The sequence below is a fragment of the Oncorhynchus keta genome, chromosome 24, assembly GCF_023373465.1.
Source record: "Oncorhynchus keta strain PuntledgeMale-10-30-2019 chromosome 24, Oket_V2, whole genome shotgun sequence".
NCBI lineage: Eukaryota > Metazoa > Chordata > Actinopteri > Salmoniformes > Salmonidae > Oncorhynchus > Oncorhynchus keta.
In genome coordinates this window covers 43,054,149-43,070,876 of record NC_068444.1, presented here as the reverse complement: position 1 = coordinate 43,070,876, position 16,728 = coordinate 43,054,149, and the positions used below count along the sequence as shown (strand labels likewise).

Here is a 16,728-nt window from a genome sequence, read left to right as displayed (position 1 = left end):
CTTATTGAGACATGGCCAGAGGCCTAGGAGAGTCAGGGGGTCTGGAGGAGGATTAATATTGTCCTTGGTCCTTCTGTGTGTATATCCTATTCTTAGCCTGCACCAGTGCTTAGTTTGTAAATCGGGAGGTGACGGCACAAAAAGTGAGCACGAGAGCTCCGCCTTTCTTCTCGAGGAAGCTCAGCCCGGCGGAGCGAAACTATGACATGGGGGACCAGGAGCTGTTGTCTGTCATCAAGGCTTTGAAGGCGTGGAGACATTTGCTTGAGGGGGCTAAACACCCTTTTCTCATCTGGACTGACCACAGTAATCTGGAATACATCCGGGCGGTGAGGAGACTGAACCCTCGCCAGGCAAGGTTTGCCATGTTTTTCACCCATTTTGTTTTCACCCTCTCTTACAGACCAGGTTCCCAGAACGTGAATGGTGCTTGCCTACGGAGCTGTGAGGGGAACGGCACCTCAGTACCTCCAGGCTCTGATCAGGCCCTACACCCAAACAAGGGCACTGCGTTCATCCACCTCTGGCCTGCTCGCCTCCCTACCACTGAGGAAGTACAGTTCCCGCTCAGCCCAGTCAAAACTGTTCCCTGCTCTGGCCCCCCAATGGTGGAACAAACTCCCTCACGACGCCAGGACAGCGGAGTCAATCACCACCTTCCGGAGACACCTGAAACCCCACCTCTTTAAGGAATGCCTAGGATAGGATAAGTAATCCTTCTCACCCCCCTAAAAGATTTAGATGCACTATTGTAAAGTGGCTGTTCCACTGGATGTCATAAGGTGAATGCACCAATTTGTAAGTCGCTCTGGATAAGAGCGTCTGCTAAATGACTTAAATGTAAATGTAAATGTGAAGGCAGACGCACTGTCCCGGCTGTATGACACTGTTGTGTCTTTGGCTATGCCGGATTAAGAGATATGACATGCTATTCTATAAAATAATTTCTCCGTAATTAATATTACCTGATTGAGCTAATCATGTAAATTTAATTAACTAGAGAGTCGGGCACCACAAAATAATATTTATAGAGCTGTTATCTTCCGAATAAACTCTTAAAGACCTAGTAATATTTTACATCAATAGCAGTAAATATGAATCTTCATCTTTATTCAGTCTCATCTGAAAGTTGTAAATTCTTGGTTATCTGCACAAACCCTGGCTAACAAGTTGAACCAGCAATGCAAAATTGGGTTTAATTATTTATTTACTAAATACCTAACTAATCACACAGAATTACACATACACATACAGTGGGGCAAAAAGGTATTTAGTCAGCCACCAATTGTGCAAGTTCTCCCACTTAAAAAGGCCTGTAATTTTCATCATAGGTACACTTAAACTGTGACAGACAAAATGAGAGAAAAAAATCCAGAAAATCACATTGTAGGATTTTTTATGAATTTATTTGCAAATTTGGGGCTGTTTGTCTGCAAAGGGACCAGGACGACTGATCCGTGTAAAGGAAAGAATGAATGGGGCCATGTATTGTGAGATTTTGAGTGAAAACCTCCTTCCATCAGCAAGGGCATTGAAGATGAAACATGGCTGGGTCTTTCAGCATGACAATGATCCCAAACACATTGCCCGGGCAATGAAGGAGTGGCTTCGTAAGAAGCATTTCAAGGTCCTGGAGTGGCCTAGCCAGTCTCCAGATCTCAACCCCATAGAAAATCTTTGGAGGGAGTTGAAAGTCTGTGTTGCCAAGCAACAGCCCCAAAACATCACTGCTCTAGAGGAGATCTGCATGGAGGAATGGGCCAAAATAACTGCAACAGTGTGTGAAAACCTTGTGAAAACGTTTGACCTCTGTCATTGCCAACAAAGGGTATATAACAAAGTATTGCAATAATCTTTTGTTATTGACCAAATACTTATTTTCCACCATAATTTGCAAATAAATTCATAAAAAAATCCTACAATGTGATTTTCTGGAGAATTTTTTTAAAAATTTTGTCTGTCATAGTTGAAGTGTACCTATGATGAAAATTACATGCCTCTCTCATCTTTTTAAGTGGGAGAACTTTAGCCGACTAAATACTTTTTTGCCCCACTGTAATTAAATCACAACTTGATTACAAATTCCGTCATAAAGGAAAACGTCCCGAGCGGGCGTAACAGATATGACAGCTTGTTACGCAAAAGAAAAGGGTCTGGGTATGAGTGAAAGAGCGGGAAGACTGAGGAACAAAAGGCCGAAGCTGTGCTATAGTAAATACAGTATCTTATGCATTCTAAATTACCGCCCATTTGGAATAGGAAAATTCAATAAATATTTACTCTGAGCTGCGCTTCGGTAGGTTGGTGGTAAGATGGAAGGCCGTGTTGCCCATCTGAGTCCTGTGTTCTTTTGAAGAATGTCTCTGCTGGTAAATTGAATAAGTTGTAGCAACGTCGTTGTGTGGTAGACGGGATACTCTGTCTGTTCCTTCCTAACCCTCGTTTGCAGCGGCTGTTGCTAACTCAACGGCTAGGAGGTATCGCTTCTGTAGTGAATAATAGTTCAAAGTTCATACCATTCGCCACCAAAGCTCACGCTGATGTTGGCTTCGTTCTGTAGTTATTATCTGAACCATTTTGACATCGGACCGTCGTCCTACATCCTCGGAAACCGAGGTTACATTGTGGTCAAGGGCTTATATAGGAAGGGAGAGGAGGGCGTGTTTGAAAAGTTTTGTGTCCCTTCACAGGGGTGGGCCACTGATTGAGCAGAGCCCTATCTTATGAAAACCCAAATCTCACATTTTAGAAGCTAAAATCCCATTTCATCCCATCACGAATAATTTCATATTCAAACATTTAAATTCAACAACAATTCCATGTGAATCCGATAAGTCTGATGTGTAGACTTTCCACTGTAGAGTTTATGTCATCTTATCATTGATGAGAATGTCTCAGATGACAACCGAACTGACATCATATTCATTAAGTACCACCGCATATGTTCCATTGGTCGGATAACCAGAATATAGTTCATTTCCCCCCACCTTCTGATGTTCCCAGAATCTCTATTTTAACCAAGGGTTTTGCAAATGTAACATCAGTAGGGTAGTGAGAGGAAAAAGGGGGGAAGAGGTATTTATGAATGTCATAAAACTACCTCCCAGGCCAACGTCATGACAACACAGAGGAGCTGCCCATGGATCCCACCCCCATACTCCCGGCCTCCTGCCTGGTGGCGCCGGTAGTGTGGGAGCTGGATGCGGACATTGAGCAGGCATTGCGTGCAGAGCCTGGGCGTCTGTACATTCCATCTGCTGTCCGTGACCGGCTGATCTATTGGGCCCACAAGTCACCCTCCTCTGGTCATCCAGGCATCGGTTGGACGGTGCGCTGTCTGAGTGGGAAGTACTGGTGGCCCACTTTGGCTAAGGACGTGAGGGTTATGTATCCTCCTGCTCGGTGTGCACCCAGTGTAAGGCTCCAAGGCAACTGCCCAGAGGTAAGCTAGACCCCTTACCCGTTCCACAATGGCCATGGTCGCACCTGTTGATCGATTTCCTGACCGATCTACCCCCATCACAGGGAAACACCACGATTCTGGTTGTTGTGGATGATCGTTTCTCTCATTCCTGCCGTCTCCTTCCTCTGCCCCTTTCTCCCTACGACCCTACAGACTGCGGAGGCCTTTTTTACGCTCATCTTCCAGGACTACAGGGTACCTGAGGTTAAAGTGTCTGACCCTTGGTCCCCAATTCACGTCGAGGGTCTGGAGGGCATTCATGGAACATTTGGGGGTCTTGATCAGCCTAACGGGCAGGTGGAGAGAGTTAACCAAGGTGTGGGTAGGTTTCTGAGGTCTTACTGCCAGGACCGGCCGGGGGAGTGGGCGATGTTCGTGCCCTGGGCAGAGATGGCCCAGAACTCGCTCCGCCACTCCGCCACTCCTCCACAAACCTCTCCCCCTTCCAGTGCGTAGTGGGGTACCAGCCGGTTCTGGTGCCTTGGCATCAGAGTCAGATCGAGGCTCTTGCGGTGGACGACTGGTTCAGGCGCGTGGAGGAGACCTGGGACGCTGCTCGTGTTCACCTTCAGTGGGAAGTGGTGCGCCAGAAAACCAGCACAGACCGCTCTCGAACCGAAACCTGCCCCTTCGCCTGCCCTGCCGAAAGCTGGGGCCGTGGTTTGTGGGGCCATTTAAAGACCTGAGGAGACTGAACGAGGTTAGTTACAGGTTACAACTCTTCCCCCGATTACCGTGTTAACCCCTCGTTCCATGTATCTCTCCTCAGGCCGGTGGTGGCTGGCCCGCTCCAGGAGTCTGAGGTGCGGAAGGTTCCTCCGCCGCCTCTGGACCTCGAGGGGGCCCTGGCGTATTCCATCCACTCCATACTGGATTCGAGGCGTCGGGCGAGGGGCCTTCAGTACCTCGTGGAGTGGGAGGAGATATGCTGGATTCCGGTGGAGGACGTGTTGGACCTTTCAATGCTGCGGGAGTTCCCGCGTCTCCGTCCGGATCGCCCTGCATCTCGCCCTTCGGGTCATCCCGGAGGCCGGTGTTGGGGGTGTCACGACTTCTGCCGAAGTCGGTTCCTCTCCTTGTTCGGCCAGCGTTCGGCGGTCGAAGTCACCGGGCTTCTAGCCATCGCCGATCCACCTTTCATTTTCCATTTGTTTTGTCTTGTTTTCCCACACACCTGGTTTACATTTCCCTCATTACTTGTTATGTATTTAACCCTCTGTTCCCCCCATGTCTGTGTGTGAAATTGTTTGTTGTAAGTGCTTGTGCACATTTTTGACTGGTGCGCGACGGGTTTGGTACCCATATTTTGTAGTTCTGGATGCCATTGGGTTTGATAATTAAACTGCTCCGGTTATTACCCAGTTCTGCGCTCCTGCGTCTGTCTTCCCTGCCACCAGTTATGCACCCCTTACAGTGTGGCATGGAATTAGAGTTTGGGTTTTGTTTCAGTGTTAGCCATTGAGCAATTTGTGTTAGTGAGAGCTATCATGTCATCTCAAGTCGCTCCTCTACTCACTGCTTTTAAACATTGAGGGCATTAATATTTCTAGATATTTGATGTCCAATTCAAGCTGTGTACTTTCCTTCTGTTTGTTTCTCTCTCATTCCTTAAACACAAGTTTCTCTTCAAGAGTGTGTACAGCAATAGTTGCCATCCCTTCCTTAGTCATTGTGAGTGCAGAGGCTTTTGATGATGCAGGATAAAGGCTTCCCCTCCTTGATCCTTTGATTGCAGAATTTGAGGCACTGCCATCACAACCAATGTCACTGCAATACAGAAAGTAATCATCCTCAGGGTGCTTTCTGTGCAGTGCAGTTTTCACGACCACATATTGGCAAAATGGCTCTTACAAAGTACACCAACAGCCAGTGACAATAATTTGTCCCAGGTGGTGACCATCTTTCCCAGTCAGGGTTCTGCCGAGGTCTTGCTCCCAGTCTGCTTCCTGACCAATACAGAATTCTCTCTCTCATCACCTTTGTGTATGTGACATGATTTGTGTTATGTCCTGATTCTCTAAATCAGAGGTTCAGCTCGAGACCCAAATTAGGAATTAACTGTCCAACAACCCAAACTAAGAAGAAATAGTATATGTGATTATCAATGTGACCCACCTCTCACATAACCAGGGCCTACTTTGGGTCCTGACCCATAGTTTGAGAAACCCTGCTCTACCTCCCGAAGTGTTCACCAAAGGTTACCCTCATTTAAGCATTGGATTGAGTCATGTTTTATTTCTCTATTCTAGTTCGGATTTAAAATCCAGCAAATGTATATGAATTTTGATTTCTGGTCAAAGCACTGAACATTTTTTAAGCACAAGTTAAATACCAATGGGCAATGATCCATTTTGGGAAGGACACTATCCTTAAAAACCCTAATATTAGTATTTAACTAATTAGGAACTCTTTGTTTTACAGGTTGCAGAGGAGGTGGTGGAAGAGTGAGCCCTTGTGTGTGTGTGTGTGTGTGTGTGTGTGTGTGTGTGTGTGTGTGTGTGTGTGTGTGTGTGTGTGTGTGTGTGTGTGTGTGTGTGTGTGTGTGTGTGTGTGTGTGTGTGCTAATCAGATGGCAGATTCCTTAATTGTTAACTAAAATTGTAAGTGTTAAAACTTCTTATGGATCCCTTCGCGTGCCAATCCCTTTAGCGGGATCGATTTGACAACTCCCAGTGAAATTGCAGCACTCCAAATTCAAAAACAGAAACACTCATAATAAGAATTCAAAAAGCATACAAGTGTTATACATCGGTTTAAAGATGAACTTCTTGTTAATCCAGCCACAGTGTCAGATTTCAAAAAGGCTTTACGGTAAAAGCAGACCATGCGATTATCTGAGGACAGCGCCCAGCATACCAACACATGACAATCAGATTTCAACCAGGCAGGTGCTACACAAAACTCAGAAATAACGATATAATTCATGCCTTACCTTTATAGATATTCTTCTGTTGGCACTCCAAAATGTCCCATAAACATCACAAAAGGTAATTTTGTTCAATAATTTGCTTCTTTATATCCCCAAAATGTCCATTTATTTGGCACGTTTGATTCAGAAAAACACCGGTTCCAACTCGCCCAACATGCCTACAAAGTATCTAATAAGTTACCTGTAAACTTTGTCCAAACATTTCAAAGAACGTTCCTAATCCAAATTGATGTATCCTAAACAAGCTAAGCGTCAGTACAGAGACAAAGTAGAATCTCAATTCAACGGCTCAGACACAAGAGGCATGTGGCAGGGTCTACAGTCAATCACGGACTACAAGAAGAAACCCAGCCCAGTCACGGACCAGGATGTCTTGCTCCCAGGCAGACTAAATAACTTTTTTGCCCGCTTTGAGGACAATACAGTGCCACTGACACGGCCTGCAACGAAAACATGCGGTCTCTCCTTCACTGCAGCCGAGGTGAGTAAGACATTTAAACGTGTTAACCCTCGCAAGGCTGCAGGCCCAGACGGCATCCCCAGCCGCGCCCTCAGAGCATGCGCAGACCAGCTGGCCGGTGTGTTTACGGACATATTCAATCAATCCCTATACCAGTCTGCTGTTCCCACATGCTTCAAGAGGGCCACCATTGTTCCTGTTCCCAAGAAAGCTAAGGTAACTGAGCTAAACGACTACCGCCCCCGTAGCACTCACTTCCGTCATCATGAAGTGCTTTGAGAGACTAGTCAAGGACCATATCACCTCCACCCTACCTGACACCCTAGACCCACTCCAATTTGCTTACCGCCCAAATAGGTCCACAGACGATGCAATCTCAACCACACTGCACACTGCCCTAACCCACCTGGACAAGAGGAATACCTATGTGAGAATGCTGTTCATCGACTACAGCTCGGCATTCAACACCATAGTACCCTCCAAGCTCGTCATCAAGCTCGAGACCCTGGGTCTCGACCCCACCCTGTGCAACTGGGTACTGGACTTCCTGACGGGCCACCCCCAGGTGGTGAGGGTAGGCAACAACATCTCCTCCCCGCTGATCCTCAACACGGGGGCCCCAAAAGGGTGCGTTCTGAGCACTCTCCTGTACTCCCTGTTCACCCACGACTGCGTGGCCACGCACGCCTCCAACTCAATCATCAAGTTTGCGGACGACACAACAGTGGTAGGCTTGATTACCAACAACGACGAGACGGCCTACAGGGAGGAGGTGAGGGCCCTCGGAGTGTGGTGTCAGGAAAATAACCTCACACTCAACGTCAACAAAACTAAGGAGATGATTGTGGACTTCAGGAAACAGCAGAGGGAACACCCCCCTATCCACATCGATGAAACAGTAGTGGAGAGGGTAGCAAGTTTTAAGTTCCTCGGCATACACATCACAGACAAACTGAATTGGTCCACTCACACTGACAGCGTCGTGAAGAAGGCGCAGCAGCGCCTCTTCAACCTCAGGAGGCTGAAGAAATTTGGCTTGTCACGAAAAGCACTCACAAACTTCTACAGATGCACAATCGAGAGCATCCTGGCGGGCTGTATCACCGCCTGGTACGGCAACTGCTCCGCCCTCAACCGTAAGGCTCTCCAGAGGGTAGTGAGGTCTGCACAACGCATCACCGGGGGCAAACTACCTGCCCTTCAGGACACCTACACCACCCGATGTTACAGGAAGGCCATAAAGATCATCAAGGACATCAACCACCCGAGCCACTGCCTGTTCACCCCGCTATCATCCAGAAGGCGAGGTCAGTACAGGTGCATCAAAGCTGGGACCGAGAGACTGAAAAACAGCTTCTATCTCAAGGCCATCAGACTGTTAAACAGCCACCACTAACATTGAGTGGCTGCTGCCAACACACTGTCATTGACACTGACCCAACTCCAGCCACTTTAATAATGGGAATTGATGGGAAATGATGTAAATATATCACTAGCCACTTTAAACAATGCTACCTTATATAATGTTACTTACCCTACATTATTCATCTCATATGCATACGTATATACTGTACTCTATATCATCGACTGCATCCTTATGTAATACATGTATCACTAGCCACTTTAACTATGCCACTTTGTTTACTTTGTCTACATACTCATCTCATATGTATATACTGTACTCGATACCATCTACTGTATGCTGCCCTGTACCATCACTCATTCATATATCCTTATGTACATATTCTTTATCCCCTTATTGTTAGTTAGATTACTTGTTGGTTATCACTGCATTGTCGGAACTAGAAGCACAAGCATTTCGCTACACTCGCATTAACATCTGCTAACCATGTGTATGTGACAAATAAAATTGGATTTGATTTACTTCTTCATTTCTCAAAGGAAAAACATCAACCAATTTCTAAAGACATCTAGTGGAAGCCATAGGAACTGCAAGCATATTTCTACTTAAAAAGGGATTGCCATAGAAACCTAATGGAAAACAGATTGAGCTGAATTTTTTATATTGTATACTGTATTAAGTGTACATTTGTGTTAACTGTAATTTTGTTAGTGATGTTCCAACATACCCTGAGTCTTGTGCAAATATCAGTTATTTTTACGTTTTGGAAGACAAAAAATTTACCTTTTTATTCTGAGTTTTATTTGCCCATATGAAGTCTGTTATGACCGAGTATACTTAAATAAATAATGTCTTCAGTGGGTTAAATTGTAAATCCCAAGAACAAAAATAAGAACTGTTAATATTTAATTATGCCAGCCTGTGTGTTTATGCCAATCAGATTGCAGATTTTCCCCCGAACCCGTTTTATAAAACAAATTGATAACTGAAATTATAATTCTGTTAATATTTTATATTTAATTTTGTACTCCTGGCTGTGTGTTCCCAACGTTGTAACCTTTAGATAACGTTCCCGCTACCTTCATACAACTAAAAGAGAATGTTCAAATAACGTTAAGAAAACAATCCATTTGAACCTTAAGTGAACATTGGTGCAAAGTTCAGGGAACATTCCCAGAACCAAAATGTGTTATCTGGGGCCACAGTAATATTAAGACCAAATGCACTTCTAATTTAATCTCCATCTGGCTTTCGGGGTCACCTTATTTTATAATTGTAAAGATTTGTTTTAATTTATTGCAGATGCAGAATTTTTAAAACATTGATTTAAATCAGTGCACGAGCAAGCACTCTTGCAGTCTCTCTCCAATTTAATTCAAATTGCATCCAAAATAGATCATTCTGTTCTAGATTGTAATGCGGTGCGTACTGGCGGCAGAGAAGTCAGGCGCAGGAGAGCGGAAACTGATTTACAACGGTGTTGTTTAATAAACATAAACCACCGTCAACAGAACAATACATCAAATGGGTCAAACAAAACCCGGTAAATACCAGCATATCGTGCACAAGCATTACGGACAAGGACATGGGGGGATCAGAGGGTTAAATGCACGACATGTAATTGATGTAATTGGAACCAGGTGTGATGGAAGACGATATAAAACCAATGGAAAATGAAAAATGGATCGGCCATGGCTAGAAGGTCGGTGACGTCGACCGCTGAACGCCGCCCGTACAAGGAGAGGGACCAACTTCGGCGGAAATCACGACATAGGTTGATATATAGCCCTATATATAGATGTCCTAATGGAAATATCATAAAATAAAACGGAAATATCACATTTACATAAGTATTCAGCACCTTCACTCAGTACTTTGTTGAAGCACCTTTGGCAGCGATTACAACCTTGAGTCTTCTTGGGTATGACGCTACAAGCTTGGCACACCTGTATTTGTGGAGTTTCTCCCATTCTTCTCTGCAGATCCTCCCAGCTCTGTCAGGTTGGATGGGGAGCGTCATTGCACAGCCATTTTCAGGTCTGTCCAGAGATGTTCAATTCCGGGCTCTGGCTGGGCCACTCAAGGACATTCAGAGATGTGTCCTGAAGCCACTCCTGCTTTGTCTTGGCTGTGTACTTAGGGTCGTTGTCCTGTTGAAAGGTGAACCTTCGCCCCAGTCTGAGGTCCTAATCGCTCTGGAGCAGGTTTTCATCAAGGACCTCTCTGTACTTTGCTCCGTTCATCTTTCCCTCGATCCTGACTTGTCTCCCAGTCCATGCCGCTGAAAAACATCCCAACAGCATGATACTGTCACCACCATGCTTCACCGTAGGGATGGTGCCAGGTTTCCTCCAGAAGTGATGCTTGGCATTTAGGCCAAAGAGTTGGTTGGTTTCATCAGACCAGAGAATCTTGTTTCTCATGGTCTGAGAGTCCTTTAGGCAAATCCTGAGCGGGCTGTAATGTGCCTTTTAATGAGGAGTGGCTTCTGTCTGGCCACTCTACCATAAAGGCTGGAAAGTTCTCCCATCTCCACAGAGGAACTCTGGAGCTCTGTCAGAGTGACCTTCGGGTCACCTCTCTGACCAAGGCCCTTCTCCCTATATTGCTTAGTTTGGCCGGCCAGCTCTAGGAAGAGTCTTGGTAGTTCCAAACTTCTTCCATTTAAGAATGGAAGACCTTGGGGACCTTCAATGTTGCAGACATTTTTCGGTATCCTTCCTCAGATCTGTGCTCGGCACGATCCTGTCTCGGAGCTCTACGGGCAATTCCTTTGACCTCATGGTTTGGTTTTTGCTCTGACATGCACTGTCAACTGTGGGACCTTATATAGACAGGTGTGTGGTTTCCAAAACATGTCCAATCAATTGAATTTAGCACAGGTGGACTCCAAGTTGTAGAAACATCTCAAGGATGATCAATGGAAACACGATGCAAGTGCTCAATTTTGAGTCTCATAGCAAAGGGTCTGAATACTTATAAAAATAATTTTAAAAACGGACAACTTATTTACATATCAATTTGCTAAAATTTCTAAAAACCTGTTTTTGCTTTGTCATTATGGGGAATTGTGTGTGGAATGTGAGAAAAAAAACATTTAATACATTTTAGAATAAGGCTGTAACGTAACAAAATGTGGAAAAAGTGAAGGAGTCTGAATACTTTCCTAATGCACTGTATTTAACAAATGAATGATGGGTTATGCATAATACGTTTTCTAACTTATAGCCTCTGTCTCTTGCTCAATATGCATGCACCTGTGCTCTGCTAGCCTCTTCTAAAAAAACGCTCCTTGGACTACAATAGCTCGCAGGACATTTTTACCAATAGGTATTCGAAGAGGGATGCAAACTATTTTTTCTGAGTGTTATATACAGCAGCCAATAGAGCTCAACGGTAGTTTGAAAGAAGAGCAAACGCGCGGTGGCGATAGGCTACAGCAGTTATTTATTCAGACCCATAACCATTCAAAGTCTTCTGCATCTAATTATATTCCTATATTATTCAAGGATGTCAGAATGATGAAGATAAGGACAACTAAACTTATTTCATATATCTTTCGAAAGGGAGGAAGGAATGCAGCAACAATAAAGAGAGAAAGAGTAGGTAAGCTAATAACATTAGGGGAAATATTATGAAAGGTATATACACCAACTAATTATACAAATATTATATTATGTTTCCAAATTAAAATCAAATTCGCTAGCCTATACTTGTAACTTTGTAGGCTGCATGTGCTGCACCAGAATCGCATGTTCTCTCACTGCTTTACCATGGTTTGAACGATGTGCGTAATTCCAGTCATATAATAGAGTACAGTGCAGTAATACAGTCCACAGTCAAAAAGACTGGAGCTAGTTTAATGTATTTACCCAAGAACATATAGCTACATCTATGGGCTTTTATGTTTTTCTGTCGTGCAGTAGTCTATATCATATATGTATTGGATAACATTATTGGATAAACATCTTTAATGTAGGGCTCATCAAATGTAATTAAGGTATGGCTCATCAGGCTCAGGTAGCATCAGGCTTGAATTTTCAATCACAACTCTAATCAAATCCAGACATAGGCCTATTCATATGCTTTATAATGCTTTTGAATGGCACTTCCGTTTTTGGCAGGAAATACCAGGTTACCCAGAAGAAAAGGGATTTATTCTCGGGATGGAACATTTGTAAAATACCAGGAAAATATTCAACCCTACTCAAGAGTGAATTTATAAAATACAACCTAAAAATAAGTTTTGAGTCCTACCTAAACTGTACATTCTAAAGACTGGAGAAGCAGTTTCTGACTCTTGTCCGGCACAGGGGACCCATAAAACCCGGTAATGGTTCCAATCGTTTTTCACCATAATTTTTTACGTCTGGAATTTTAGAACTACTTCATATAAAGGTCTGTGTTTCATGTAAGTGTAAAGGTTTTGAAAACAGTCACTAAAAACAGACATCACTTTCTATTTTTTTTAACCAATTTTTTATGTATTTGTCTTAATTCATCTAAATTGTATATTTTACATGCTTTAGCATTAGTCCATCAGCCCAATAGATGGCGCTATTGCACTGTGGTAGTAGGAGAAACAGCAAGTTCTGGCCAAGCGCGCACCATTCTGCAGAATAAAGAAAGCTCCAGATCTTTGCTGACGTAAACTTGTGTGCGTTCCTTTTACTAATACAGGCCACTTCAGCTACAGACTGAGGCCGGTAACATAGGCTTAGCCAGGCGTGCCGTTTTGATAACCGTGTAATTCTGTCTGGACAAGGTGAATATCAATATATTTGCCTAAATTTACGACAAAAAAATGCACAATTCTAATTTGCAACAGAAGACTACAAAGTCCTTGAACGTCATCTCTAGCAGACACTGTCAGCTACCGTTCACCAGTGCGATCCAGCCTTCTGTGTACAATCCATTAACATTTTAAGTCCCCTTTCACTGTCTTAGCTAGTCACTGACTACACTTTAGCTAGTTAGTTAGCAGAGTAGTAGATAAACATTATTTGGTTTTACTTAGCCTAGATAATATTGTTTGTCCAATATGTCGACTTTGGTGTCCATTTCAGACCTGGCATTTTTCAAGGATGAGCATAGAAGCATTAAAAGGGAGAAGTGTGGCGGAGTGCAGCTATAGTGAGGGGCAACTTAAGTGTGCCTTGAATTCTAAATAAATCACTGAGTGTCACCAGCAAATACTTTATACACAAACAAAAATTACACATTTTTGATTGATTTTAACTATCTTATTAAAACATCCATTGTGAATATCAACAAGTAACATTTTCCTGAATCATTATAATGCGATTTTCTTTTTCAGAGTGATTACAATTGCACTAGAATAGCTTTTTTTTCATTTATATTTTTTTGTATTGTAATGAAACAGGCAGGGAGCAGGTGTCGAACCCCTCGACCTTCTAGCCCGAAGTCCGGCGCGCTATCGACTGTTCCGCAAAAACATGCAAGGTCGATCTCTGAGTTTATAAACCCAGGGTCGTTACAATATCTTTTAGTATTTTCTTGTTAATACCTGCGTTCTGTTTTGTATGATGTCGGAATGTAAGTTGTTGATCTGTATTATGAATAAAAAAATATATATTTTTAATTAATTCCATCTTCCCTCGCACGTGTACACTCCTCAGACGTCTTGATACGTCATCAGAAGTGTTCACTTAATTTGAGGGGATAGGGTGTGTCTGGACCGTAAGCCCTATTATAGCGATTGGCAACGCAGACGCCCTTTGTTAAAGCAAATTATTTAATAACATGTATGTTTACATTTATTTTGCAACGCTCGTATTGGCATATTAAGTCACAGCTTGCGACAAGATTTGTAGTTCTGTATGATAGCCACATTAGCAGCTAATTAGTATTTCGTTTTGGGGGGGTAATTAGAGCCGAATGTATAAATGACATTTGTCTGAGAGCAATTTACGCGGTTATCAACACGAAACACAGGTTGTAGTAATAACATTGGCTCGAATTTAGGTTATGCCTTTATATTACCAGAAAATTAACAACTGAGGAAGAATGTTTCACTTGTCAAGCCTCGGCTTGGTCTGTTTCGCCAGCGTTCCCGGTTCTCGCGTTGTTTCGCCCATGGCTTCAGAAACAGTACATGCCGCGTTCACCACAACTGTGAGAACTCGTAACTCGGAAATCTCTGACTACAGAACGCTCCGATTTAGAGAAATAGATTTGAACGGTCGTCCAACTCGAAATTGCAACTTGGCCTCTTTAAAAAAAAATAATGGGGTAAAAAACTCGGGTCTCTTTCTAGAATTCCGACCTGAAGATCACGGACATAATTATTTGACCTCGTATTTTCCCCAGTTGTTTTGAACGCAGCATCAGTATGTTCAGAAACTCTATGCCGCTACTTTCACTTTCTTCCTGTGAGCTGAAGGTGCATCACCTTGACGAACACGAATTATTCTAGTTATGCTATATAGCGAACTAGCTATTATATTATTCCCAGTTTTGACAGACACAAGGTATTTCCCTAGATGACAAACGGCTTAAAACAAAAGTAAGTCGTACTGTCTTGTTGATCATCTTGTGGCACTAACTTTACTGCAATGCTAGCAAGCCAGCTTCCAAACTTGACTTCCGTCGGGGGCTCGTTCCTGAAAATGAATTACCTCTGGCTGGACAAAATATAGAGCAGATATTTCTAGCTAGACAAATTGTGGTTTTTGGTATGGTGTGGGATTTGAAAACTTTGGACTTCAATCATTCTTCCAGACCAAAGGCCGGCTGATGGCGATATTGAGTCGTGTCAGTTTACCGTACCAATGCATTGTATGCAGCCGGCAATACATTGACATCCCTCGTTTCGTACATAAAACAACCCATTGGAGCTGCATAGGCTTCGATTTCCTCAACTTTATTGAATAGCGAGACTGTGGACAAAACGTGGAAAATATGCGTACGTTCTTTGTGAAACCATTTCTCACCACCATGCTAGAGTGGCTAAATGCTAATCCCGGATATTGTGTATCGCGTTCAGCCAAATCAGATTGTAGCAGTCTTTCTTTTTTCACCTAAGGTTAGGTCAAATCTAGTGCTGAGTGATTAACGTTAACGTGCTTTGAGGTCGGTTCGACTATTGAAAAATAATCACGGATTTTGGTTTCACTTTTTCTTTCTTAAACATGAATTGCATTATAAAGTGTTTTTTTTTTAATGGAAATTCCAAAGCCCAAAATATTTAACTTACTAAACATTGAAAGTATTCCATTGTCTCTGTCAGGTCCACATTGGGTAGACGTCAATATAAAAATAGGAAATTACTATAAAATAGTACAATATTTCAGGTGTATATTAACTTAGTTTTTATTTGGACTTTATTCATTTTAATTCCTTAAGTCATCATGGCGTCTCGGCTCAGGCAGTAGCAGCCCAACAGCCAGACACCTATGCTCCCCATACTGTACTCTTTAGTCATCCTCTTTAACTAGGCTAGCCTGCCTAAGCTTGCTGCAGAGCTGTCTGATGAAATATACTAGTTCTTCAAGTAGATAAGGCATACTTTACGAACTGTCTGTCCCTTTCTCTCATCATTGTGTTGTGTAAGTCGCTCTGGATAAGAGCGTCTGCTAAATGACTTAAATGTAAATGTTAAATGTGTACATTCCTCTCATGTGATCTATGCGTTCTGTGTGTAATTAGAATAGTAGGCATAAGTGTATCCATCTATGTTCGAGCCGGAAAAATTATGGTCATTGTAGTTAATTGAAACAGAACCCCTGGGCTGATAGTTTCAACATGATTGGATAAAGCCGATACATAACATTCGGGATTAACGTTTAGCCACTAGTAGCATGCCTGCTCATTAAATAATGAAGTCATTAATGAATGAAGCATTTAAATACGTTGAGGAAATCCAAGCCTATGCAGCCTTAATGGAGAATGTTTTAGGTACAGTGGGGCAAAAAAGTATTTAGTCAGCCACCAATTGTGCAAGTTCTCCCACTTAAAAAGATGAGAGGCCTGTAATTTTCATTTTTTTTTTCAAATCCTGGAATGTAGCTTTAATGAATAGGCCCAGCTGGAGCTATGTAAGAAATATAATTTATGTTATGTCTGTTTATATAAATTGGCTGATTTTTGTGTGTGTGACATAGATGGCGGCAGAAGAACCTGATGTTACTCAGCTGGAGGGAGAAGTCCAGGAGCTTGAAGATGTAACAGATGCCAAACCTGACCGAAAGGGAAGATTCCTCCTCTTTGGATTGTGAGTACCTTGTCCAAAAGACATGAGAGGTGCATGTTTCAACAGTCTTACCCTGGCGGAGCTATACACTACATGCAAGGACTCACTAGAATCATATTTTGAAGCTACACATAAACAACGGATTTAAGCTATACAATCTTAAATTTGGGGTTTTAAGGTAGGACAGTGGTACTTAACTCACAAGGCATTTATAATATTAAGATATTATGCCTGTCTAGGCCTGTAAAATGAACTATAAAAATTAATGAAATTCAATTAACAGACTTTTCGGACTGATATT

At 42.9% G+C, this 16,728-nt stretch overlaps 1 protein-coding gene across 4 annotated transcripts in view; it reads left to right on the top strand.

Moving 5' to 3' along the window:
• The first annotated feature begins 213 nt into the window (after window positions 1-213).
• casp7 (caspase 7, apoptosis-related cysteine peptidase) overlaps window positions 214-16,728 on the top strand; it is a 36,874-nt gene continuing 20,359 nt past the window's right edge. The window contains exons 1-2 of one of the 4 annotated variants that reach the window (XM_035734839.2): window positions 214-358; window positions 16,339-16,448. In XM_035734839.2, the coding sequence (XP_035590732.1) occupies window positions 16,339-16,448 (110 nt within the window). In that variant the 5' untranslated portion in view covers window positions 214-358. Of the gene's footprint in view, window positions 359-13,869; window positions 13,981-14,573; window positions 14,742-15,121; window positions 15,141-16,338; window positions 16,449-16,728 lie in introns of those variants that run through there. The other 3 variants (XM_035734836.2, XM_035734835.2, XM_035734838.1) reach the window with 3 other exon arrangements.